Here is a 25,276-nt window from a genome sequence, read left to right as displayed (position 1 = left end):
ATTATTTTACATGGACGATGTTTGTCTGCTGTAATAATTTGGCCGGTTTCCTATTCCTCTTCTGCTCTTACACTGCCTTTCTTTGTGAGCCTCTCTCTCTCTCTTTGCCTGTCATCCTGGAGTTGCTTTTCTAACGCATTGGCTCCCCAGCCCTGTTATTACTCTTGGCACTCGCTTTGCATCCCGATTAAGCACATTGGCTCCTGTTTTCCCTATTTCCATGCTGGCCTGCTCTCAGGATTCCTCTTACCACTCCATTCTAGCACCGCTCTGTGTTTGTGTTTGTATTTATATTGCGGTAGCGCCTCAGAGTCCCAACTGAGCTCATGGCCTGATTATGAGCATGACGTGCCTTAACAGAGTCTTTTGATATGCCCTATTTTCTTTCACTGTTCTATTTTCCCCTCACTCTGGCTCTGTTTGACCTCTGTCAGTGGGACATGCTGCTTTCTGGGGTTCAGATGGTGCAGAGGGATGTGCATCCTCTTCTAGAATTAGCTTGAAAACTAAATCACAGCTATCCCCTCTCCCCACTTAGAACCCTCTGGAAAAACAAGGACACCCATTCCTCAAGGATAACCAATCTGTACCATGAACTGTTCCATTGTACCTAATCCCATCAGGATTGCTCACTGTGTGCGCCTCTGTATTTGCCATATGTGTGCATGTCCCATGCACCTCCCGAGGTCCTCATGCCTATTGTATGCATCCCGGAGCTGATGCTGGGCATGGGATCAGACATGCCAAAGCAGGCACAGCACGTTCCTAGCCTGCATATGCATGAGCACCTGCCTGATCCTTAATAGCAGCCAGTTCTTTAAAGAGCAGGTAACTATAGCTGAAACCTTGAGTTCTGCTGCCAGCAAACATACCCTGATCTCTGGGAGCAGTTTGGGGCCCAGGACAATTATGTACGATCAGGCTTGTGTGCCTCTATACCTTGTAGTTTCATTGCCCTGATTGTGATCATGAGACAGTGTGGAATGCCGAGAGTTAAGGTCAGGATAAGATGGAGAAGTGTAGTTTCTAAGAAGGAAGAGGATTACTATCAATAAGGATAGTCTGTGCATCATGAAACCGTTGTCATGTAACTACTGTCTCAAAATAAGGCTGTTCCTGGCCTGCTTTCCTGCCCTGGCTTTGGTCTGCAGTTGGTAGTTGGTTTAACAGGAACAGAAAGTATTTTGGTGCTGTAATGGTGAGAAATGAAGCAACAAAACACAGAATGGATCTTCTGAGTCCTGGGCTCTGAACTGCTGTGCTCAACCCAACCAGGTATAGGCTGGTTTAGGCCAAGACTGACCTCATGGACTTTCCTGGTGGCTAAAGCTAGGGCAATGCTGTATTTTCCAGTGAGACACATTCTTTGTGTTCTTATTTTTGCCTCTGTTTTGCCTTTTCCCAGGGTGCCAGAGGGCCTGATGGACCAGTCGGTGAGCCGGGGTCGCGAGGTGTCAAGGTGAGCATCAATGGGTGGCCAAGGCTGCTCTTAGCTGAGTTGTGAAATGCTCTGGGCAGGATCAGGGTCATGTCCTCCTCCAGGAACAGGGGATGCTCAATTGCTCTGTAAGGATCAGCCTGCAGGGATGAGCCTTTCATGCACCTGAAGACAAACATGTTCAGTGTGGGGTCTGAGACCACTGAATACAGAGGCAGTCCTCAAACATGAAAGGGCCATTGCTGAAGTAGCAGTGTCCCTCACAGGAATGGGAACGGCTTTAACTGGCAGTGAGTGTGCTTGACGGTTACATCTGAGCATAGTGCCAAAATCAGAACAATTTAACACAACTGGTAAAGCGTGACCTAAGGGAATACGTATCTATTCTGATGTGCTCCTTGTCACTTAGTTCAGGACAGGGAAAAATGCAAGGCAAGAGATGCCTGGTGCAGAGCCTGGCAGATATCCTGCCCAAGCAAATCTTCATCCAGGGTGAGCTGTTCCACAATAGGCTCTGAGATGGGTGCATGGCAGAGCTGGACCCTTGTCCTACCGCTGAGAGTCACGAACTCCATCTCCTGCATTGCACACATGGTCCTGTGAATACAATTTGGATGGGGAATCTCCTTTATTCCTCAGGCAGGGCTGTGCTGAGTCTCCTGAGAGTCCCAGCTTCCTGCAAAGCAGTGTTTGCTCAATGAACCTTAGGTCCTGCAGCCCATTGCCCACATTCTGTGTTGATGAGGTGTTGTTTAAGGCGGGATGCTGAGCATTTGGCCTCTCAAAAGCTGCAGGGAACTGGAGGGGGATATTTGATTCACTAAGATGCAAGAACAGATGGGCTGGGGCAGAAGAGCATCACTAGTATTTTGAGTCTTTACCTTTTTGCTTTCCAGGGCCGATCAGGGGAGCCAGGCAAGCAGGGGCCAGATGGGCTGCAGGTATGTCCTCTGTGAAAGCCAGTGCCTGGCACGGTGTCAGTCCCCCATGGGGATACCCACATGCACACAGTGCCCAGGGAACTGCAGCTTCTGCTGGACAAATCACTGCAGGTATCTCAGCACATCCCCAGCTGATAATCACTGTAACTGTGACTGTGTGTTCACAGGGGAAGATGGGTGAGACCGGAGAGACAGGAGCACGTGGCTTCCCAGTAAGTGTCCATCCTTTGTGCTTCCTTTCATAACCTTAGCTTCACTTAAATCCCGAAGTGTTGAGTCCTGGTCCAGGAAGAAGCATTTGGACAGTGTCTGGCTACTTCTCCACTCCATTTACTGGAGCATTTATGAGATGCATGTTACTGCACGAAGCATTTCTATGGGGTTGGAGCTGACTTTGGTGTGTTTGACTTTTCTAGGGTATCCAAGGACCTTCTGGACCTCCAGGAGCAAAAGGGGCTCCAGGTGACCCGGTAAGTGTCTTATTACTCTCTTCCTCTGTCTTTCCTTGCACACACGCAGCGACTTCATTTATTGCTCTGCCTCTTCCACACCACTTATTCCCATTCCCAGCTTCTCTGTCCTTGCCAGCTCCAGCTTGGTCGGAGATGTGAAAGTCTTGGCTGGAGTCCTATGAGGCATGGGGAAGGACAAGGTCAGGCCCTTGGAAATCAGAAGGGGGCTGTGGATCAGCCAGGGAGAGTGTAGGATGCAGCCTGGGCTGGATTCTGGAAGGGAAAGGAGCAAAGAAGGGCAAGGCTGGGACTGGGACAGTGTCAGAACTGAGCCCATGGCCTTGGGAGGTGACTGGTGAAGACACAGCCCTAAGGGAGGGCCAACAGGACACCGAAGCAGGAATCACCTCTGCTCTCTGTGTCTATTGGGACCCACCAGGACTGCGAAGGGAGAGGATAAACCAAGCATTTTCACGTTGCCAATTGCAGTTGTTTAGGGTGAGAACCAGAAAGATGAAGGGTGTTCTGCGCTGTTTGCCTGTTAAGGTGCCTCAGCTCACCCATCTCATTGGCCATCTCTTGCACTCGGTGAAGTGGGAGGGAGCTGGTGTTTTATCTTACAGTGATAGCCCTTCAGAAATGAAAACACTCGTATGAGAAGAGCCTTGTGTCTCTGTTTTCCAGGGGCCGCAAGGACCACAGGGGCCACCCGGGCCTTTGGGAGACATCGGGCATAAGGTAGGTCTGATCTTTGCTCGTGTTTGTTTTCCCCTTGCACCAGCAGTGGTAGGTGTGAGGGAGGAGTAAATGTGCAGAGGGGTCACGAGCAGGAGGGATTTCCCTTGAGTCTGAAAGTCAGCTTCCAAAGCAAATGGTGAAAATCGGGAACTCGAGCACCATTTTCATCACGGGCCATAGACCCGCAGCTGGCAGATGTGCAGACCCACAACAAGAGAAACATCTTAAAGCTGACCACACCAACAAGCATGTCCCAGACCTGGCTTTACAACCACACCAGGGAACATCTTTCTGCACCAGGGCAGTGCAAATACAATAACAAATCAAACCGAAAACTGGCTTTCCCCACTCACTGGTGCCATTGCTGGCAAAGACAGCCCATAAGGATTGCTATGGCAGTTCCAACACAAGCCTCTGAGGAAGCTCAGAGAAATACCTTTGCTGTTGACAGTGCTTTGGGGTTGCCGTTGCCATGAAGCAGTGGCACAAACACACCATAACCAAAGCAGCAGCAGCCAAACAGTGCCCTAATGGAGTGCAGGAGATGCCTCCATGGTTCCTCCCTAACTTGTCTGCAGCCCTGGCTTGATTTCATTGCACTTGAAGTATTACAGTCTTAGCTGTTTATTCCAGATGTGCCAGTTCCCTTTGGGTAGCTCCTTTCCATAGGTCCTGAGCTGTAATATAGACGTGATGTTTCACTCTGCTGTGCAAACAGCAATGAAGGTGGCTTTTAATGCATTCTACTGCAAAGTGTGAGTCATGCAAGTTTCCATTCTCATGGCTGCTAGACTGGATGGAGCGAGCTCTCAGCATGGTAAACCACACTGGGCAGCTGGAAAGCTGCTCCCGAGCCCCTCTGGATGCTGCCAACCAGGAAAGTACAAAGCTTGATTCAAATCTGACTCCTCCAGGAGCCGCTCTCTGCACGGGCACCTCTGGAGAAACCAAAGCAGGATTTCTGCTTTCATTGGAGCCTCAGTTTTCTCATTGTGTGACTTGATCGTTTGTTCACAAACCCAACACACACGCCTTTGCTCCCTCCTCAACTTGAATCCAGTTCAGCAAGTCTGGAACTGGCTTTATTCCCTGGGCAGCAGAGTGCTCCCTTGACTTCTGGGCTCTTCATTCCCATCTGTAAAGAGAAGGGAGAGTGTTGTCCGGAAAGCAAATATCATAAGTAAATAAACCACTCAAATCCTTTAAAGACATTCTTTGCTGTCCCATCTTTGGGCTTCTTTGACTGATTCTCATTCCCCGTGCTTCCCAGAGGTAGCAGAATATGTACAAAGATTAAAGCTCCCAGTTGACCTGGGTACTAAAGATAGCTGATGAACATGACCCTGCTATTGTAAACTGGACACCAAGTGAGAACAGTTTCTTTCTATCTGACTTCCCATAGTCTCCCAGGTCAGGCTCTCTGAGGGATGCCAAGCCTCTCTATCAGTGTCTATGCTCACACAGGAGTCAGCCACTTTCTTTCAGCTAGTACAGCCTAGAAACAACCCTGAGTCATGGATCTCCAGTCTGAGCCCAGTTGTTGGCATTAGGATGTTTGCTGGCCCATTACACCTAGAGAAAACGAACAGAGTAAATGATTGAAGCTGTGCCATCTCGATGTGCTGCAGCCCCCGAGGCTGTGTTAAGGTTTTACCCTAACCAGAACCAGGGCTGGTGGCGTGGAGAGTGTGCTCACACCAATAGTGACGGAGAAGAGGGGTTTCAGGGAGCAGGATGTATCAGCCATCCTGCTGGACCCTTGCAAAGGGCTTTTAAGTCTAATTCTGGACCTTTTCCCTTCTTTCCCTTCTAATCCCAGTGCTGCTCCCTGGCGTGGTTACTACCCTTAGAAAGCAGAGGGTTGGAATGAGTTGGAAGTGCTTGGCAGAGGTGTTTGGGGACAGGAGATGTGTGAGGGATGAGCAGAGCCCTCCCAGGAATGAGGCAAGGGAGGGACTGAGCCTCTTTGATGCTGTGTACCCTGATCCAGCTCCAGGGAGGTAATTACATTGCAGCCAGGGCTCTGCTGTCCCAGGAGGGCTCTGCTAAAGGAATTATGTCTTTGATCTTGCTTTCTGCTCGGTTACAATGGGTTTTTTCATTATCTTGGGGTGTTTTGTTTCCCAGGGACCGCCTGGCTCAATAGGACAACCTGGCCCTGCAGGCGAACCTGGCATGAAGGTAAGAAAAACCCCGTAGTGCAATTGCTGTGTCAGGCCAAGGAGATAATAATAGCAACCTCTGTTCCTGCAGGATGGGGTAACATTGGGGTTCACCCTCCAGCAGCCAAAGTAGTTGCGTATTCCACAAAAGATCATAGAATCATGGAATGGTTTGGATTGGAAAAGACCTTGAGATCATCCAGTTCTAACCCCCTGCCAAGGGCAGGGATGCCTCACACTTGACCGTGTCACCCAAGGCTCTGTCCAATGTGGCTGGAGCCAGGGATAGAGCATTCATCACTTCTCTGGGTGACCCATTCCAGTGCCTCAGCACCCTCACAGGGAAGAGCTTCCTGCTTATATCTAACCTGAACTTCCCCTGTTTGAGTTTAAACCCATTCCCCTTGTCCTAAAGTTTAAGAGATAAAACCAGGTTAATTTTAAGCCCTTAGTTACAAAGTCCTGAGCCCCATCCCATGGTGATGGAGAGAAGCTCCATCCCAGGGATCTTCTGCCTAAGAGCTATGAAGACCTTGGGAATGAAGCTCATTTCTCGCTCAGTCTGAGTGGAGGGGGGAGTCCTCGATACCCAGAGATCCAGCAGCTTCTAAACTGAAACAAGAAGAGTTTCAGGCAGGTCCCAAGCTCAAAAACCCTCCCAAACAAGGTCCTGCCACAGTTTCCAAGCCTCAGCTCCATGGGGACTGAACTCCTGTAAAGGTTATGGGGGAAGGGTGCCCTTCTCCAGAGCCATGAATGCACCTTCTTGTCCACACGGAAAGGCCTCTAAAAAGCATCTCTTTGTTTGAATGAGATCCCTGTGCCGAGCAGCTCAGGGGGGTTTATTTGATCCTAACCCCCTTTCCGCTCGGTTTGAAGGTTCGCTCCTGTGTACAAAGTGTTTGAACAGGCTCTATGTGGGGATTAAATGCAATTTCCTTTGTGCTGCTCTTCACCCCCTGGCCCCAGCCCCATCCTTTGCCATGTTTTCCTTGGCAAACCTTCTGACGCTCCACTGGAGCTGCCATGTCTTTGGCTTCCTGATGCCGCACGGGTGTTACAGCTCCCGTGCTCCCGGCTGCGCTCCTTGGGAACAGGACATGATGTTTGCACAAACACCCCTTTACCTGCTGTAACACATCCTTGCTGGGGGCCGGGGAGCGTCAACCCCGTGCTGCTCCTTATCCTAAGGTGGGAAGTGCTGGGACAGGCTGGGATTGGTTTGCGCAGTCATCACTTGCAGATTGGTTTGATGCAGGATAAGATGTATGGATAGGTCCAAGCTTTTTCCCCTTTTACCTCAGTGTATCCTGAGCTCTCTTCCTTGCAAAGCACTTATCTCAGATGGGCACACACGGGATGTAGCTGCCTTTTGGCTGTTGTGCTGAATCACAACCTCACAGCCTGTCGTCAAGATCCATTTGTTTGCTGCCTTCAATCCATTCATTTTGGTGCCATCAAAGATTCAGGTTCTTCTTCACCCTTCTCAGTGATGCTGAGGCTCAAAGAGCTATTGGCTTTCTTCTCCCTTGCCCTGGTTGTGTCTCCTGCAGCGCTGCACGCACCCAGCATTGCTACTTTGCTGCCAAAGGACCATGCTAAGGGAATATCTTCTTGACACAACCACTAATCCCTGTCTTGTTGAGCATCACTGCAACAAATCTGCTGTGCGCTGGCACTGTGCGAGCAGAGGTGCTGGTGGTGCCAACCTGTCCTTTGGCCCCCCTCACACACTGAAGATGCTTGTGTAGAAGGAAAAGTCAAAATGAGGGTTGCAATGGGGAGTGCTTCATGCTCACTCACCATCAGTAAACTGCTTGTCTCCATGTGTGCTTCCTTCTTTTTAGGGTGATCCTGGCCAGTTGGGAACCCCTGGAGAGCAAGGCCTCATTGGCCAACGGGTGAGTCCAGCACCTTCTGGATGAGCTGCTTTGCCTTAGTAGTCCCCCAGAGGCTCTGCTCCCTCTTCACTCATAGCCTGGGCAGACAGACCCTGCTCTGAGCATGCCATAACCCTTATGGCCTTTGTTTCTTCTGCGGGTGACGGCAACACCTTCCTCACAGAGCCCGTCAGCTCCAGCTCAGCATCCTACGTGAGCATCCCCAATGGTACAGTGCGGCTTTGCTGGGACCCCCTCACGTATGAAAGGGGCAGTGTGGGAACAGACCTGTCCTGTTCACCAGGAGGATGCAGGGAATGCTGGAGCAGAAGGCAGGCATTAAGCAGGGAAACACTGGCTACACTATGCACAAGTGGGAGGGAGCCAGGGATGAGATGAATGCACGGATTGAATCCGGCAGCGCCTCTTGCCCCTTCTCAGGACTAAGTTCAGTTGTTGAAGCAGGATGGGGAAGCCCCAGGTTAAATGAATGCTGACCGAGCCCCCTTTTCAACACAGGGAAAAGGAGGTCTTCCCATAGGGTCCATGGAGGAGAAACTGTGTCCCAGAATAAAGCAAGAGGCTGAATTCCTGCTCTTGCTCCAGAAGAGCTTTTCCAGCATTAGGGTGTGAGATGGGACATGTCAAAGGGCTGGGATCCTGTCACTCACTGCCATGAATCACCTACAGAAAGCTTAGGGAAAAGCCTGTTTATGCACATCCTTATGGTGCTTGCTTCTGTCTTACAGGGGGAACCGGGGCTGGAAGGGGACAGTGGGGCACCCGGCCCAGACGGTGTCAAGGTAAACCTCACTCTCATGGCACGTTTCAGCTCTCACATCCCCATGCACTTAGGGTCCTGTGATTCCCAAGGCCAGGTTGAAGCTAAAGAGGTCTTTGGGTCCTCTGGGCAATAAACCTCTGCCCTGCTCCCTCTAAGGACTCTTTTCCTGCAAGCACACGTAATGGGCTCCTCCTGTTTCACTCCTCTGCCCGCGGTTTTGGCACCTGATCAGATCTCCAGAAAGGTCAAGTTCCCCAAACTCTGGTTTCCAACAATTTGTCTGTTTTATTTGAGTCTTTGCAGATTCAATTTCCAACTAATCAGGAATTCCAGGGCCTGACGGGAAACCAAGAGCTGTCCATCACTGCCCTGCACCACCGGCCAGAGCATTGCTAGAAAGTAAAGAAACCAGATGCCCTTCCTCTTGGCAAAGCCCCACAGGCTCGCTAAGGGCTTGTGCTGTGCTCTGTATCTCACTGCTGTGGGTTTGGTACCCGGTCTTTGGAACAGGCTCGATTCCTGTCCCTGCACAGCCAGTCTATGCAAACAGGCCAACAGCTTTGTTCCATGGAAAGAAAAAGCAGCCAGTCCCACAACAATGCAATTTATTGCTTCGTTGTAGTTAAGCTGTTTGCCATGTGTCTCTATGCTGCTTATCTCTGAATACTGAACCAATAGACTCTTCTTTAAAGACAGTCAAGACTTCTGTATTCTCTCGCCACCGCTACCCCTAAGAGCTCCACAAACCAGATCTATTCAGCCTGAATGTGTCTCTGGACAGAAGAGCATTTGTTTAAGCAGACGGGATGTTGCTCTGCTCTCACAATCATAGGTGCAAGTAGGAAGTGACTGTTAAAGCCAGTCTGGTTGCACAAGTGTTAGGTGCTGCTGTCAGTACAGAATTGGCCTTTTTGGTTGTCTCCGTAAAATTCAGTGCTATCAATTATAGGAGCAGTGATTTGACGTGATACCTGCTGCTCGGGCCACACATCCTTCACCAGGGCGAGATGACTCTGTTGTGCAGAGTTTATTTGAGCCCTGGGCTGATTCCCATTTGGCAGCAGGAGCCAAGCGGCTGCTCCGGACAAACCTGTCCCATTATGAACCTTTCAGCATCCCAAGCTTAGGCAAGAAAGACTTGCAGCTCTTGTCTGCCTGTCTCATTCACGTGGGAGGTTCAGCTCTTATTGAAGGGGAAGCAAAGGGGTTCACATTACCCTGTGTAATGGGGGAGTTCCTTCCCCTCCAGCCAAGCCATTCAACAAAACACAAGAAACCTGGTTTTGCTCATGTTTTAAATGTCAAGTGCATTATGACTCATCCTCATTCATCCTTTCCCTCGCAGGCTTCCTCCTCTCAGGCTCCTGAAATATTAATTATGTGGTGGGTTTTTTGCCTTCTCCAGTGACCCATGCGCTGTGTGGGTATGGAAAGCTCCCACCCTCCTCTCTTCCACAGGGAGACAAAGGAGACCAAGGCCTGGAAGGAGAGAAAGGAGAAAAAGGCAACGAAGGACTAAAGGGAAAGGAAGGGCCTCCTGGATATCCCGGCATCACAGGTGTCCGAGTGAGTCTGGAAACCAGCCTGCTCTCCCCATGGGGTCCCTGGAGCAATCACTGCTCTCCCCTCCGAGCTGCACAGGCGGGTATCGGATCACCAGGGTACAGGTATTGTGCTCTCCATAGCGCCACTGCACCCTGGTTTCCAGATTAGAGTGGCATCTTGTCCTAGAAGGATCAGCTCTTGTCTAAATCTCTGTGTCCAAGATGACTTTAACCTTCCCAGTGGCTGCGGCTTGAGCCCAGAGGTGCAGCACATGCTCCCCAGCTCATGCTTCAGGCACACACCGAGCTTTGGGCTGCAGAGGGCAAACCAGCTCATCTGAAGAGACAAAATCCTTTTGCACTGAAAGGAAGCTTTCAGTCCTCTGCCTGAGAGACTTGATTGCAGTTAAACCTTAGTAAGAAATAAATAGGCTTTTTCTTTCCCTTTTTCCCCCTTCTTCTTTTGTTTCAGACAAGGGCAGTGATTACTGTAGGCATTAATACGACTAACAAAGCATGCCATGTTGCAGCAAAACTCCTAGGGGCAGCCTGAGAGGGAGATGGAATCAATGAACCAGGACCCTGCTTAAAGCAGTCCCATCTGAGATGTCGCTCATTGCAAATGTTGTCATAAAGTGTGTTATTTTTGCAAAGACCTACATCCAGGAGACGGTTTGGTCTTTCCATCAGGATGCACACTTAAGATGTGGATCACTTCCCTGCTCTGCCATAGGGTTTGGGACACGGTGCCTCTGCTGGACCACCTCGCAGGGTATAGAGAGGGATGTGCAAAGGACTGCAAGGAACTGATTTTCCCCTGGCTGCCACTCCAGCCTTGGCCTGGAGTTTGGAAACGGCCAGCTTTTGCTTTCTCTCACTTCTGTTTGATGATTACTTGCTTAGTTCTGGGTTTCCCCCTTAAATATAGAAAACAAATAGAACAAATCAGCAGGAAATTATCCCTGGATCCTCAATGAATGTCCCCAGCATGCCTGGTTCGCTTGGAGGTCTGATTTCGGTGTCACAGAAAGTGTGATTTTGGCTCTGAGATAAGTTTGCACAGTCTGGCCTGGGGCTCATTCAGTGTTGCCAGATGCAGATAGCTCTGCCCAGTGCCCCACTGGGCTGCTCTGCAAGCCAAGTCAGGTCCTTCTGCTTGAAATGCAGACTATGTCAGCTTGACACCATGATTTATTCATTGTAATATTGCTGTGGATCAAAGCCCTCAGACGTGTAAGACTTGTGAGGTTCTTTCTGTGCAGCCGTAGCCTGGCTGGGTTGGATGCAGCCTGCCTGAGCGGAGCGGCCGTGCTCGCCTATAGCACAAGTCCTGTTCCTGATGCAGCCAAGGAACACGCTGGCTCCCACCCCACACGTCTCTGGATGTGTCAGAAGGAGCCCAGGTTTGACCAGGTTTATGGCAGCTTTGAGATCCCTGTCCAGGATGGGTGGGAAGCTGCAGGGCAGGCAGGCACTGGGAGGATGCTCAATGTTGGAGCATGCTGGTTTTCCCTTTGGTGACATGGTGGCTGGCTAAAAGAAGGACAAGGAGAAGGGTGCAAGGGGATGGAAGCAAAGGGGCTGGATTTATGTTGGTTTTGGGCTGAGGTTGCGATGTGAGCACTGACTCGACTCGAAAGTGGAAAAGTTGGCTCAATACTGCCATGCAGCACCATACATGTACAGAATAAGGCTGTAGTCCTGCCCTAAATAAGGCCATCCTTGGCCACAGCCCCCTGTATCCACAGGGAGCTCTTTGCAGGATTGGGACCATACCAAGGGGTGGTATGGCATGGGGTGGTTCCCAACATCCCGGCTCCCTCCCAGCTCCATGGACAGCCACCCTCAGCACCCGGCCCTCCACGTGCTGTGCTTCTGGCTGGTTCACGTGTTTATACAGTGCGTGTTTTAAGAACCCAATAAAAATACTAAACTCAGGCAAAAGCCATATTAAGTTATAGAGTATGAAATATAGATTCTCTCAGACTCCATCCCCGCTATTTGCCAGCATGTCCCTGGGAACATGATGCCATAAAGAGTCAACGGAGCCAAGATTCCTGCTCATAATCACTCCCTTTTGTGTGTGTTTTTTTACTGCAGACTGCTATATTTCCATCTACTATTTTAATGTGCTGCTTTGTATATCCCTATGTCTAAACCCAGGGCAGACTGTCAGAGACCACATAGGCTCCAGATAGCATTGGCTCCCCTGCCAAATGCCTGGCCATTACCTCATATATAGGCTGGTGTTCCTGTCTTGCTGAGCTAATTTGAAGATGGAAGTCCTCTGATAGAAGAACAATTAATTTTTCCTTTCCCATTTTTGGGACTTTTATCCCAGCTTCCCATGGGGAAAAGGTACAAAGATCCATGGGATCTTCCTTAGATTTCTGCCCAGTTGACAGCTCAGGGATGCTAAAGGGAACGGCAACCGCGTCGTGTTCAGTTGAGTATTGGACGCTGGAATATCACATCGACCCGTCCTCTGCAATGCAATGCCACAGAAGCCACCACAGGCACAGTGATAAACCCATTCAGGTCTGGTAGGGAAATTGCCTTAGGAAGGTGTGGAGCCACTTATAGTGCAGGGAGGAGGCACGCTGGACTTGGGTGTGCTGCAGATATTGTGTGCTTGCGCATCACACGTTACATATGGTTTCAATACATCTGACAGTGTTAACACTGTCCAGTACTCAGTTGAGATGGTTTTACAGAGAACTGCAGCAATTACATCTTCATTTGGTCTCTCCTGGCATGACACGTGTGCTTCATTGCATTCCTGCCTGGATCTGCTGACTTTTCCCTGGACTGGAGATGTTCGCTTCTCCTCCGGTGATGTGCTGCTCAGCTACAAAGGGGAGATGTTGATGTTTCTGTGCTGTTACTGGAAGAGAGCACACAAGGATCTGTCTGGTTACCTGTGCCAACAAACTAACCTCCATTCAGGAGTGCATAGCTCATCTTCAACATCTGGAGGAGATTCACATTATCTTAAGGAAGCTGACACCTGTCTGCAGTCATGGACATAGAGAGAAGTTTTCCCTAAGCCTTGCATTGGCTTTGTGTTGCCCTCTGACTCGGTACTAGAGGGGTCCCACAGAGATATGCCCCCCCTGAGCAGCAACAGCCTCTGGAAAAACCCTTTCCATCACATGTTCCCGCAGCTACATCCCTTCCTGAAGATTTTTCCTTAACACCAAGGACATGTTTAGTCTTAGTCTTGATTTTGCTTATGTCCAAAGGAATGCGACACTTCACCGCTGAGTGTCCTCCTGACCAATGTAGGAAATGAAGCATCTGGTTGCTCTGAAATGCTTTATTGCTGGTACATATCCAAGCCCATTTTGCACATGTTGGTATGGGGCGAACGCCTGGTGCTGGCAGCACTCTGTTGTATCTGGGGGAACCTGGCAGGGCATGAACACCATATGGAGATGGCCAGTGCAAGGGATAGGAAGAGGCTAAGCAGTTCTTTGGTCTGCACAGTCATAGAACAACCTGGGAGATGGCAGATGAAGAAGGGATGTGCTAAAGCACCTTCGCTGGTGATAAAGCTGGAGGAAGCATAAAAGGTCTGTGCTGCTCTTCTGGGTCATGGATTCCACATTTGAAGCTGAGGAACTTGGCTGAAAGGAAGGTCTTGGTGACACTAGCTCTAATCTTTCCATCCTTGGTAGGATTTCCCCACCTCACTTTGCATTCAGCCGGCCAGAAAAGAGACGTTCACCCAGTGACTGATCCCTACAGCAGGGACACATCTGGCTTTACTGAGCAAGGCTTCATTTTCCAGAGAGCCATCCTGATGCTTGGAATCTATCACAGATACCAAGACCATGACCAGGCTTCCCTCAGCACCCAAGAAGCACTGTTGAAGACTCGAAGCTCTAAATTGGCTCAACCATTCCCAGTGTTAACATATCTGAAAGCTGGTTTTAAATCCCAAACAAAAGCAGCAGGGAGGCCCCAGCTGTGTCCCTGGGGATAGCCTGTGTGTGGTTCAAAGCCAGTGGATTTCAGCAAGCTAAAGCTGGTCCATGAGTCTCCCAGCTGTGGCTGGCAGGTCTCGAAGCAGCTGGAGCTAAGTGAGTATCCTCTATCTTCTGGTCACTTTGTCCAAGTTCATGCTGTTCCCTTCAGTTCCTGCTCAACAAAGGGATGGGCCAATTGTCCACTGGTCAAAAGGGAGAAATCAGGGCACCAGCACACAGCGGAGTGCAAGATCCTCTTGCATCAGAGTTGTGCACCTTTCCTGAGCTGCTGTCTCACATATTATCTCCTTCCAGAGCTTTCAGTCTTCTAATACAAACTCATTGCCTTCACTATCTTGATTCTCTTCTGGACTTGGCCATTTGATCTCTAATTGGCTCATTTGAGCCACAAAGAGCTGCAAATCTCTCCCCCTTGCAGAGCATCAGGGATTGCCTGGGCATCTTCATTCAGAGAGAATGGCTGGAGCTGCGAATCCTGGGATCAACAGAGTAGGGAGTCCACTGAGGATCCAGACTTTATGTATGGGCAAGGATGTGTCTCTGCAGTCTGTGGGGAGACTGAAAGGTACAACAGGCTGTGGAACCCTGCAAGGCACTCATTAGCAGTGCAAGTGCCATGGTGTAGTTTGTCAGAATAAGAAGATAATTTATCTGCCAACCTATAAGTGTCCAAGGGGATAGTGCCACAGAGCCTGAAACACCCAGAGAACACTGTTGGAGGGTAAAGGAGCTGGCTGCCAGTCCACCCTGCTCTTTGCAATAGAGGATAATAAGAGGTTGAAGTCACTTGTATGCGACCATCAACCTGGACACAGGTCCCCATGAGCATCCCCCCCAAGAAGTGCTTCTCCCCGCTGCTTCTCCTCTCTACCTACAGCGAATACAGCATTTCATCCCTTCCCTTGGAGGACAACTGATCCACCAGTGGCTGTGCAAACAGCCCAAGCCAGTTGGCAGGAGGGAGGTGGTGGGTTTCCAGCTGCGCTCCGTAGCTCTGCACTGTGGTTTTGGTAATGCACTGGTTGTCATACAAGGCAGACATCTGATAGCGAGGGGTTTACAGTTCCAGGAAAGCAATTGGAGAGCCCTGTAAGCACTGAAATACAACGTGCTCTGAAACAAGAAAATCCCTCATTGTTCAGCAGATCTGGGAGCCGAGTTCTCTTTTTCCACTTCCTTTTTAACCTGAAACCCTGTCTGCAGTGTCATTCAAGCCATCTCAGGACTCGCAAAGCTTTGAGCCAGACCCTCCGATGATATAAATCGCCATAAACAATTACATCAGAGATCTGGCTGCATGTGCTGGCCCTGCTGCATGGCACAGACATTGCACCGAAAGGGCTTTAAGGGCTGATGTGACAAGGTCCAAAGTCCTTTCCTTTGCTCTCCAAGAGGGTGAAGTGATGGAGCTGGGCTGGGGTAGAGATCTGAGAAGGTTTTCTGAGGGAACTCGCAGTGCTTTGCCCAGGATCCAGCCCAGCACAGAGCACTGGGTGAACTTGTTCTTGGCTCCATCATCGTGGTCTCAGCCACATCACACCCCAGAGCGGCAGCAACTGCACATGCAGCGCTGGATGATGTCCTGAGTTCAGCATCCTTCCCATTGTGCTCTCATTTCTCCATCATCTACAGGCTGCAGTCCTGAAGAGGAAGAGGAGGACTTGTTGGCCAGGATGGATCTTCTGCTCTGGTCTAGCAGAGCTGCTCCAGACACTGTGGTCGCAGCTGAGATGGGGCTGGTTTCTGGGCTCTGTAACACCAGAGGCCCATTCCCATCCATTCTCTCTCTCTCACAACGTTGTCCAAACATCACTCACAGCAGAGTTTGTCCCAGGGTGGGGATTTTTTGCTCTTTGTTCTTTTCTGTTTCCTGCCACTGAAAAACACGATTCCAAGATTTTCTGTCGCTGCATCCAGCCATTCACTTCCAACACTTGAGCTCAGGGACAGCTGGCAGCACCACATCACTTCCATGGCATCCAGCTCCCTGGAAACACTGGGGCTGGCGAAGGACAATCCTGGAGTTACTTCTGGTTTTAATCTCTGCTCTCCATGCAGGAATCTCTGGGCTCTTTATAATGTGCTGAGCTGCTGTTTCCTGGGAAAGCTGTTTCTCATGGAGCTGTCTGTGGAGCTCTCACTTGAAAGAGGTTTCTTAAACTCTCATAAATTCAGGGTGCGGGGTTATCCCCAACTGAGCAATGGAAGGGATGGCGGATACTGGGCTTGGTGTGCAGAAGAAGGTTATGAGAGCCCTGGCAGCGTGTCAGTGGGAACAGCAAGCTCCTCACACCCTTAAAATAGGAAATGAGTATTGTTATTCCTAATCTTTCCCTTGAAGAGTGTATTAGCAGTAGATAGACAACATAAAGTGACTTGCCCAGGGTCATGCAGGTTGGTCAGTGGCAGAGGAGGACCAGGAGCTCCCCAGCACTGCTCCTGTACCCTGTGCTGTGGCTCAGTATGGGCTGTATTGTCCCATGGGCATTACAGTAGATGTTTCCTGAGCCAGCTCTGCTTGTCAAAGGGCTTTTTGCTATAGAGCTGAGTGTCTGCTGGTCTTGTGCATGGCCCACATCCCAAGACACAGCTTACTGGACTCCAGTTTCTATAGCTTGAAGGTGCTTGCACTTGGCCGTGGTGCATCGTTGTGTAACAGCCTTGGAGTAATATCCTCGCGCAGACAAATATCTAACAAAGCCATAAGCAGGTGTTTGCCTTGCCTCAAAAATCAAAGGCGAATGAAGTTGTTCAGGAATGCAGTCAAACGTGCTTGAACTCTGCTTTGAATAGGGTGAGAGCAAGGGTCAGGATGAGAGCCTCTCTGCATAGCTGCAACCCTCTGGTCTTATTCCTTCCTTGCAGTGTTGTCATCCCTGGGCAACTTTGCTGTAGTCAGCTTCTTCTCCTTTTGCTTTAATCAGTGCTGATGGCCCCTGGTTCAGTCTGTTGTGTGGAAATCTCAACATCCCATTTCATGGAGAGGTACACAATGGATTTTGTTGTTTGGGACACTTTGTTCTTGTCTACTATTCCAGTCTCTGTGACTCAGCCCCTCAAAGCCATTGATTTGGAGTGGTTCAGGGGTACCTGTGAGCCCAGGGAACCACAGAGCAGTCCCTGTGGAATCACTGCCTGCAGTGACCAAGGTTGCTCTCCTATAGCCAAGGGGCTGTTGTCCCTGCAGTGCTGGCCAGCCCTGCCGGGTCCCTGTGCCGCTCGGGCAGGCAGGCTGAGCCCAGCTGGTCTTCGTTTAGAGTTAATAGCAGTTAGAATGAGCCAGAATGTGAAATGAATCCCGTTGTCTTGGCACGGATTCTTTCCTGACTCAGGCGAAGGAGACGCGCTCTTTGGGCAGTTACTTGAAGATTCCCCTCCTTTATTGCAAGAGAGGATTTCATTCCCCTCCTCTTCCCCAACCCCAGGGCATCTGTGTCCTTCAAAAGGAAGATGTTAACCCTTAGTGGGTTTTGGGAGCACAAGTAGTGCTCATTAGTGTGAATCGGGCTTATAGTGCCCAAGTGCTGTGGCTATTCCTTTATTCCCAGTCATCAGATTCATTGGAGCATTTGGGTGTCATCGTGCATGAAAGCTTCACAGCTCAGTGGGGATGAGGGCTTGCACTTTTCCTGCACTTCGTACCTACCCATCAAGCCTTTTGGTGGCACTTTTGTCTGCTCTGCTTCCTTAGAGATGAGGAAATAGAAGGAAGGAGGGGGGAAAAAAGGGATTTTCCTGGAAATAACAAATTAGTGGCAGTTCAGGGCTATCAGACCAAAGCAGAGCAGCTCAGAGCACACAGCACAGCTCTTTGCTGCCTTACACAGTGACTGCTTTGAGAAAACAAGTTAAATAGACCTCATCCGCAAAACACATAAAGGGCATATTTCGGAGCAACATCTGCATGCAGATAAGAATTTGTATTAAAAGAAAAAGTTTGGGGTGCAACATTTTGGGTTGGATTCCACATTTTAAGCTGAGGAAGTTGGCTGAAAGGAAAGTCATAGTGATGCTAGCTGTAGTCTTTCCATCCGAGATCTCTATATAGGATTTCCCCACCTCACTTTGCATTCAGCTCTACCTGCACTCACCACTCAGCTTCCACAAGCAGGCCAAGAGCCCATTACTTCCCAGTGATCCCAGTGAAGCCCTCTGAACCCCGCAGTACAATCAGGTCTTTCTTCTCAGGAACAGTTAAGTCTTTCTTCTCTCCCCATACTCATTCAGGAGCTGCTGCCCTGTCTCCTCCCCTTCCAAACTACTGCAAGACAAAGTGACTGTGAAATATGTTTCTTATAAATCTGAAACATTTATGTCTTCAAATGCCCGGCCCCAATAATCCCACTAATTTCCTGAGTGCTTGTGAACTGTCTTCCATAGAGGGAGGCTTCTCCCGATCAAAGTTTATGAAGCAGAGGTTCTCATATGGAGACGTTGCTGAGCGGTAGGAAATTATATGGGGCTTTTTCATTTCCCTTTAAATGAGCTTGCTGGCCAGGCCCTGAACAATATGGGCATGGTCATCCTATGTTTCCTCATCCTGTCTTTAGTAGTGTTTTAGCTTTTCTGCCCTTTCTATGTCCACTGCCTCAAAGCATCACCATTGGGGTTTTTCCTCATCACCATTGGTGCTTTCTTTTCTTTATTCAGTAGCTACATTCTGCTTTTAGTATGTTTTCCTGCCTCATTGTTGGTAGCGAGAAGTAACCTCAGACCTTCACTCAATGGCCATGGACACGTGCTCCTGTTCCACAACAGTCCCGGCTAATCCTGAACCTGCCTGAGATAGGCTTTGAGAAGTGATCTCGTCAGGTCTGTGCCCTCATAGAGCTTCCTTCCTTCTGCAAGCAAAGCAGGAGCATATCTATCCTCTGAAGTGCCAAGAGGCAGAGTCCCCTTGAGTCAAACCAGGACGGTGAGTCACGTCTCAGTAACTGCTTCCCCAGACCTAGAGCATCACTGGCTGTGGGGGGAGTTTGGGTCTGGATTTTAACACTGTTTGGCTCCATCTGGGGCATATCTCCCTGCAGTTCATTCAACTTCCTTACTTTGTTTTTTCTGCTTGTTGTTGTTGTAACATAGACTTCAACTGTTGATGTTTTGAGAGTTTAAAGCTGGGCTGCTCATCTATTTGCTCCCAGTAAACATCGCTGTGCCGTGCAAGAGACCTGACTTTGCTGTCAAGGCCAAAAGCAGCTGAAAGCCTCTTTGTCCTTAAATATTAATCAATTTGCATTAGAAAACAAACCGTTTAGCTTTCCCTTTAGGGAATATCTAAGGTCTTCCTGAAAAAAACTTACAAAACTTGGTCCTTGGAGAAGCCGGCAATGGAATTTCAAACATGCTAGACCTAAGATTAGAATTCTTCTGCTTTTCTTGGCTATTTTGGCATTCCTGAAGCTGCGTAACTTTGTAAAACCACTGCTTTCCACTGTCCCTAGTCACAGATACCATCATCTTCTGGAGGTACTGATATGCTCCTCTAGCAAAGACTGCAGCACATAAAGAGAAATCACTATTTAAAATAACTCCGCTCGTGGAAGAAGCTTGGAAAGAAGATTTGTTTTCTCAGCAAACCAGTAACCCAAAGCATACAACAAAATGTGTACAAACCCCGAGAATAAAAGCATCGAGTGTTTAGTGCCTTGGCAAGCAAACCCAACTGATTTGAATCCAGCAAAAAGAACTTGGAATTCATTACTCTTATGTATAAGCTTTTGTACAGTTTCTGCCCCTCATTGCTGTCTCTCTTAAAGAGAGTAGGAACCCTAGGAACAGCGAAAGAAGCACCAGAAGATGCTGGATTCCTGATGTGCTATGGAGACCCTGGATGAAGCTACAATCTCACTGAATTTGATGTCTATCCCATTCTTTTCCTCCCCTGTTCTGAGCCTGATTTTTCCATCCCTGCACAGATGAGTCAGAAGAACAGAGAGAAAAAGGATGTGACCTTTCTGAAGGCTATCACAGTTGTTGCTGGGCTTCTTGTTGCCTGTGTAACATGTGGCATGTGACAGTGCAGTGATTTCTGGGAACCGTGCATACCGCTGCCTATGTGCCCTGTCAACGTCTGGGATTGCAACAATCATCACATCTGGAACACCACAAGCAGAGATATCACATATCTGGGAACCCCAGACAAGTGCTGAGCTGCCTCTAAATGCATCTGGGCAAAATTCCTGCGTGGTTGGAAAAAGCACATCCAGGAAAATCAGGCATATGGTAGGCTTCCCACTCACTAGCAGAGCTCTGCTGGCCAAAGTCCTAGAAAGCATGCTAGTAGAGCACAGCAACATCCTTTGCTGATAGCACTTACTCCACTCAAGGAGGTGACTCAGGCTCCAAGATGCGAGCCACGTCTCTGCTGATGGCGTCGCCAGCACGGTTTGACCCATTTCTTCATGCCAGTAAAGCTTTTAACGGGCGGACAAGAGCTAGGAGCAGTGAGAGGAGCTCAAAGGAAGATCTCTGTGGCTCACTGCGAGGACAGCTGGTCCCGCTATCACTGTCAAGAGATGGAGATCCTGCCAATTCTGCTTTCTCCAGCAGTGAAGAAGGAGCCGCACCCCAGCTGGAGAACCCAGGGAGCCTTCTGGAGCAGATGAACATCCCTGCTCAATGAGGCCAATGCGTCCTAAGGGGAAAAGCCGGTACAGGGAGTTTATTGGAGCCCAAATCCGTGTTCAGACTCCACCAACAGGGAAAGACAAGCTGAAGGAATCCAGAGGAAGTTGAAGACTCTGTCTGAACATGGCACAGATCGCATTTATTGCTGTGAGCAGGGCTTGGACTGTCAAAGTTGGGGTTATGTTTTGGCTTTTTCCCTCTCCCAAATGACTGTAACCCTGTATCTCTATGATCGTGGGTACAAGGATGAACTTGAACACTGGCAGATTTAGGAGCATTTTGTTTCTCAGATGAGAAGATTTAAGGCCTGAACCGGCCTCCTCAAAAAGCAAAGACATTTCCTATTGTGGATAGGAGCAAGTTGCTTCATAGTTTCCATGGGAGATGTATCCAGGTGGATACTGTACTTCAGACTCTTCTGAGGTAACTGTGAGATCGTTATGAAAACACAGTCCTTCTACCCTGTGCAGTGATAAAAGCACATTTCATCCATGCACTGATGTCTGCATTTTCTACAGACAATGAGCACATCCTCATCCTGGGGATGGAGCCATGATGTGGAAGTATTTGGTTTGCGTTTGTGTTACAGCACAGCAATTCAGGAGCACATCTGAGCATGCAAAATTACTGTGCTGGAGAAGATCAAGGGCTTGGCCATCACTGGGATCAGAACAGATTTAGCTTAAAATGGTCTTTCTCCCATTTGTAAGAAGTATCTATTGCCTGTGCTTCCAAAGATCTTCATGCACAGACTGATGGAAAAACACTGTGCAACTGATTAGAAATCCCAGTTGTGTCTTTATTTGTTCATGTCTTGTTTTTGACAGTGAACTTGTGTGAATGATTCCACTATTCACTCTCCAGATTTTCAAGCTACTGAACATCACAGTATTGCTGCAGAACAGGGTCTGTGAGCATTATTGCTGCCTCACTACATACACTGCTTCCAACCTGTAGGGAAGATAAGGGACTTGGTACCAGGTCCAGTGGTGAGCTAGGTGCAGAGATGGATGGGGATGGCTGTTTCTCAGGCTGATGCTTTCGTTGGTGAAGGCTTCTCTGTACTGTCAAACCACATGGGTGACGTGGAGGCTTGGCACCCACAATCCATCATGTATTGGGATTGCTCGGCATCTGTGGGAAAAGAATTCCAAAGGTGATCTCTTGGAAAGTGGCCAAAATAGCAAACAAAGCCCCAAGTAAGATGGTAGAGACAACAGAACAGGACTTGTGTATTCCTTGGCAGGGATCTGTCCCTTGTGAAGCTCTAATAGCATTGGCAAGGTGGGCTCTTGAAATGGTTGACCAAGGTAAAACGGAGCTGTTCCCTTTGGGAAGTGAAGAATTGGCACAATTCTTTAGGGCTACAGTAAGTCTGAATTGCTCCTTTGTGTGAAGAGCAGGCACTTCTGAGGCCCAGGTTTCAGATCAGAGTGAAACCCCTTTGATACAACTACTTTATAAGTTGCTTTTGTTCAGCTGAGATTGCAGCATCAGCGGTGGCGAACATTATACCTCAAGTGCGAGGCGGGAGAGGCAGAGGGCGGGATGCTGCGCTGGTGTGGGGATGCTGTTGAAAAGGTTGTTGCAGTTGCCAAAAAGCATGAGTTATTTTCTTCAGTGATGCTTCTGCTTCTCTCTGTCAAAACTAAAGCATGCTGCCTGCCTTGCAGCCAATGGGGCCAAACGATCTCCCCGGGCTCCCTAAGGAGAGCGTGCTGTGCTTGGTTACGCAGCTGATTGCTGCTGTGTGCATGCAAGGAGGGGTGGCAGGCTCTGCACCCACACTGGCTGCACAAAGGGTTTGTTTCTGGTTGCTGTGGTTCTGACATGGAGTTCGGCATCCTGCTTTGTTCCTAGCTGCCTGATCAGCGCGTTGTGATTTCTGTGTGCTGTGTGTTGCAGTAGTAATAGTACAAATAGAGGGAAGATCATTGCACTGTGAGTAGAAAGCTGGGCATGGCAGGGAGATAGAAAACGAAACCTGCCTGTGTTACAAGGCAGTGTGATGCTATTTATTATTATTATTACCTATTATTACAAGGTAAAAATAAGGAGAATTGCTGTTAAGGCAATGGTTCCACTGCCAGTATCCCAAAACCTTATAAAAATCATAGAATCATAGAATAGTTAGGGTTGGAAAGGACCTTAAGATCCTCTAGTTCCATTGATATCCTATTCAGTGCCATAGTTGGTGGTGAAAGATACAGCTCTTAAAGCAGTGGTGCACAGATGGCAGCTCTGCAGACCAGAGGGAACATTTTGTGGGGTCAGGATAAATGTGTTTTCCCCATTTCAGCCCTTTCTGCAGCAGCAGTGGGGTCGGTACCATATTTCAGTTCAGTGGATGATGTCTTCAAGGAGCACTGCTGAGATCCCTCTTTGGCATCCTTGAGGACGCTTGGACACATCAGATGGTTTTTCTATCACCTGCCTGTCTTTGACATGTGATCTGGAGATGACAAACGTCACCTTTCAGCCAGGTTGTCCTATAGTCACTTGTCACAGAGCTCTTTCCGCCTTTGAGCAATGAAGTTTCCTTCTTCTCCATGTGTTGGAGCAGCTCAGGAACAAGCTCACCTATACTCCAGTAGTACCTGTGAATTGTGGCGTTACCTGAAAGACTTCCTTGTTGGTTCCCATGCGAGTAGGATAGGATGGGTGAGGATGCTATGAGGGTTGAATGTGCCAGGGAAGTGGCCCGGTTGGGATGGGTCTTCTTTGCTTTCCTATTCCAACAGCTTCTTTTTCTCTCCTAGGGACCAGAAGGGAAACCAGGAAAACAGGGGGAAAAGGGCAAGCCTGGCCAGAAGGTAAGAACATCTCCCATTGATAACGTCTCCTCCTCTGGATCTCCCATTCTTTGCTAATCTTTGCTATTGATCCATAGAAGCAGCTTTGTCCTACATTAACATCAGTGCTTCCATTCTGCAGGGCAGCAAGGGCTACCAGGGGCAGCTTGGCGAGACAGGAGCTCCAGGGAAGGAGGGGCCGAAGGGGAACCAAGGCCCTAAAGGATCCCGAGGTACCCTGGGACCGATGGTGAGAATGCTTGATGCAGATGGTTGAACACAGCACACAGAACCATGACTAGCAGCGGCGGGCACAGGCCTGAAGGAAGCAGAGAGCCCTACAGAGGCTTCAAGGCAATGCATTTGATGGGTTTCATTGATCAAAACAGCTCAACTCGTGCTCTCAGCAGCACAGGGGAGACCCCATAGTGGTGGTTGTGCTGGTGCCATAGAATCACAGAATGGTTTGGGTTGGAAAGAACCTTAAGGTCATCCAGTTCCAATCCCCTGCCATGGGCAGGGACACCTCACTCTAGACCATGTCACCCAAAGCTCTGTCCAACCTGGCCTTGAATATGGCCAGGGATGGAGCATTCACCACTTCTTTGGGCAACTGTTCCACCACCCTCCCAGTAAAGAACTTCTTCCTTCTGTCTAACCTGAACTTCCCCTGTTTCAGTTTGAACCCATCACCCCTTGTCCTACCGCTACAGTCCCTGTGAATCCATGTCCTGTGAACCCAGCTCACGTTGCATTGTGGAGATTCTTCACAGCTCCCCACATGGGCTGAAATAGTGGGGATTTTTCTGGAGAAGGGAATAAACTGATAAGCTGTTATTTTGCTATGATCATTCCCTTTGAGACCGCACGCTCATGGCAAGAGCTGCTTCCAAGTCAAACTGTGTGGTTATAAGGAACTCTGCCTTGGACTTCTGCCCTGTTTCTACACCCACTCTTGATCTACTTATCTAAAACACTTGCAGCAAGAAGAATTACAGCATGGGAAAGAGTCTGAGTTGGGGACTGAAGGTGAGGCTTTCAGAGGGAATAGTGTGGTGGAAAAGGAAGAAAAAGTTCATCTGCTTTAGGTACATGAGACAAATGCATTGGGACAGCAGCAGTAAGTAGTAAGTACAGGCTGGTAAGGAAGCTCCTTGCACTAAATTTGGTAGAACTTAATGGAAAAGCAGTTTTTTATGAACTCAGGATCACGGTGATGTTTCAGAACCATAGCAAATGAGTGATGGAGCAATGGTTCTGCTCATAGTGTTTTCCTGCACTAAAAATTATGGCCTCCCATATATCCTCCCATTGTATTCTTTGCCAAAGCCTCCATGGATTATTTCACAAGGAAGCAAAGCAATGGCTGAGCAGCCGTCTATTGGACTGAACACGTCTCTGTCTTGTGGAAAGGGCTTTTTCCACGCTAAATGGGATGATATGGAATGGTTGCAGTTCACTGTAATCTGATGATCTGATTTAAACCCCTTTATTCAGACTGCTAAAGATGCAACAAACAGCGCTTGCAGTGCCCTCATCACAACCCAGAAAACTCCTTTCTTGGCCTCAGAACCACACCAAAAGGTTTCCTCCCAACAGTTTAGGTCATGCCTGAGGATGGTCTCACTGGCGGACTTGCTAGCACGAAGCTGATTTGGGTATAAAGACATCTAGAAGGGCAGATGAAGAGCATACATCATGCAGCCTTTTCTGGTAGTAAATCAGAATGAGGTGGGGAACATGCATGCTGGCAAAGACATAGAATGATGGACTCCTAACATCAGTCTCCATGTGTAAGAGAGAAAAAGCCAAGCAAAAGCCCTTCAGGTGGCCTCACTTCGGTGTGGTGCTGAGCTTTGCTTTGCAGAGCCCAGTGCCTCCTCCTTTTGTGGGGTGACATCCACATGGGCTACTCTCATGGTGCTTTCT

The 25,276-nt window shown here is 49.0% G+C and overlaps 1 protein-coding gene across 1 annotated transcript in view; it reads left to right on the top strand.

Moving 5' to 3' along the window:
- Positions 1–25,276, top strand: part of COL27A1 (collagen type XXVII alpha 1 chain) — a gene marked incomplete at its 5' end in the record, with an annotated part of 149,780 nt that overhangs the window by 105,108 nt on the left and 19,396 nt on the right. Inside the window, 11 exons of the mRNA XM_080630648.1 lie at positions 1,406–1,459; positions 2,335–2,379; positions 2,547–2,591; positions 2,796–2,849; positions 3,516–3,569; positions 5,697–5,750; positions 7,579–7,632; positions 8,361–8,414; positions 9,854–9,961; positions 23,315–23,368; positions 23,490–23,597. Of these exons, the coding sequence (XP_080486774.1) occupies positions 1,406–1,459; positions 2,335–2,379; positions 2,547–2,591; positions 2,796–2,849; positions 3,516–3,569; positions 5,697–5,750; positions 7,579–7,632; positions 8,361–8,414; positions 9,854–9,961; positions 23,315–23,368; positions 23,490–23,597 (684 nt within the window). The remainder of the gene's footprint in view (positions 1–1,405; positions 1,460–2,334; positions 2,380–2,546; positions 2,592–2,795; positions 2,850–3,515; positions 3,570–5,696; positions 5,751–7,578; positions 7,633–8,360; positions 8,415–9,853; positions 9,962–23,314; positions 23,369–23,489; positions 23,598–25,276) is intronic.

This window comes from Psittacula echo (assembly GCF_963264785.1).
Source record: "Psittacula echo genome assembly, chromosome: 16".
NCBI classification, from domain to species: domain Eukaryota; kingdom Metazoa; phylum Chordata; class Aves; order Psittaciformes; family Psittacidae; genus Psittacula; species Psittacula echo.
Note: the sequence above shows the minus strand (reverse complement) of the source record. Positions and strands in the feature narration are given on the sequence as shown.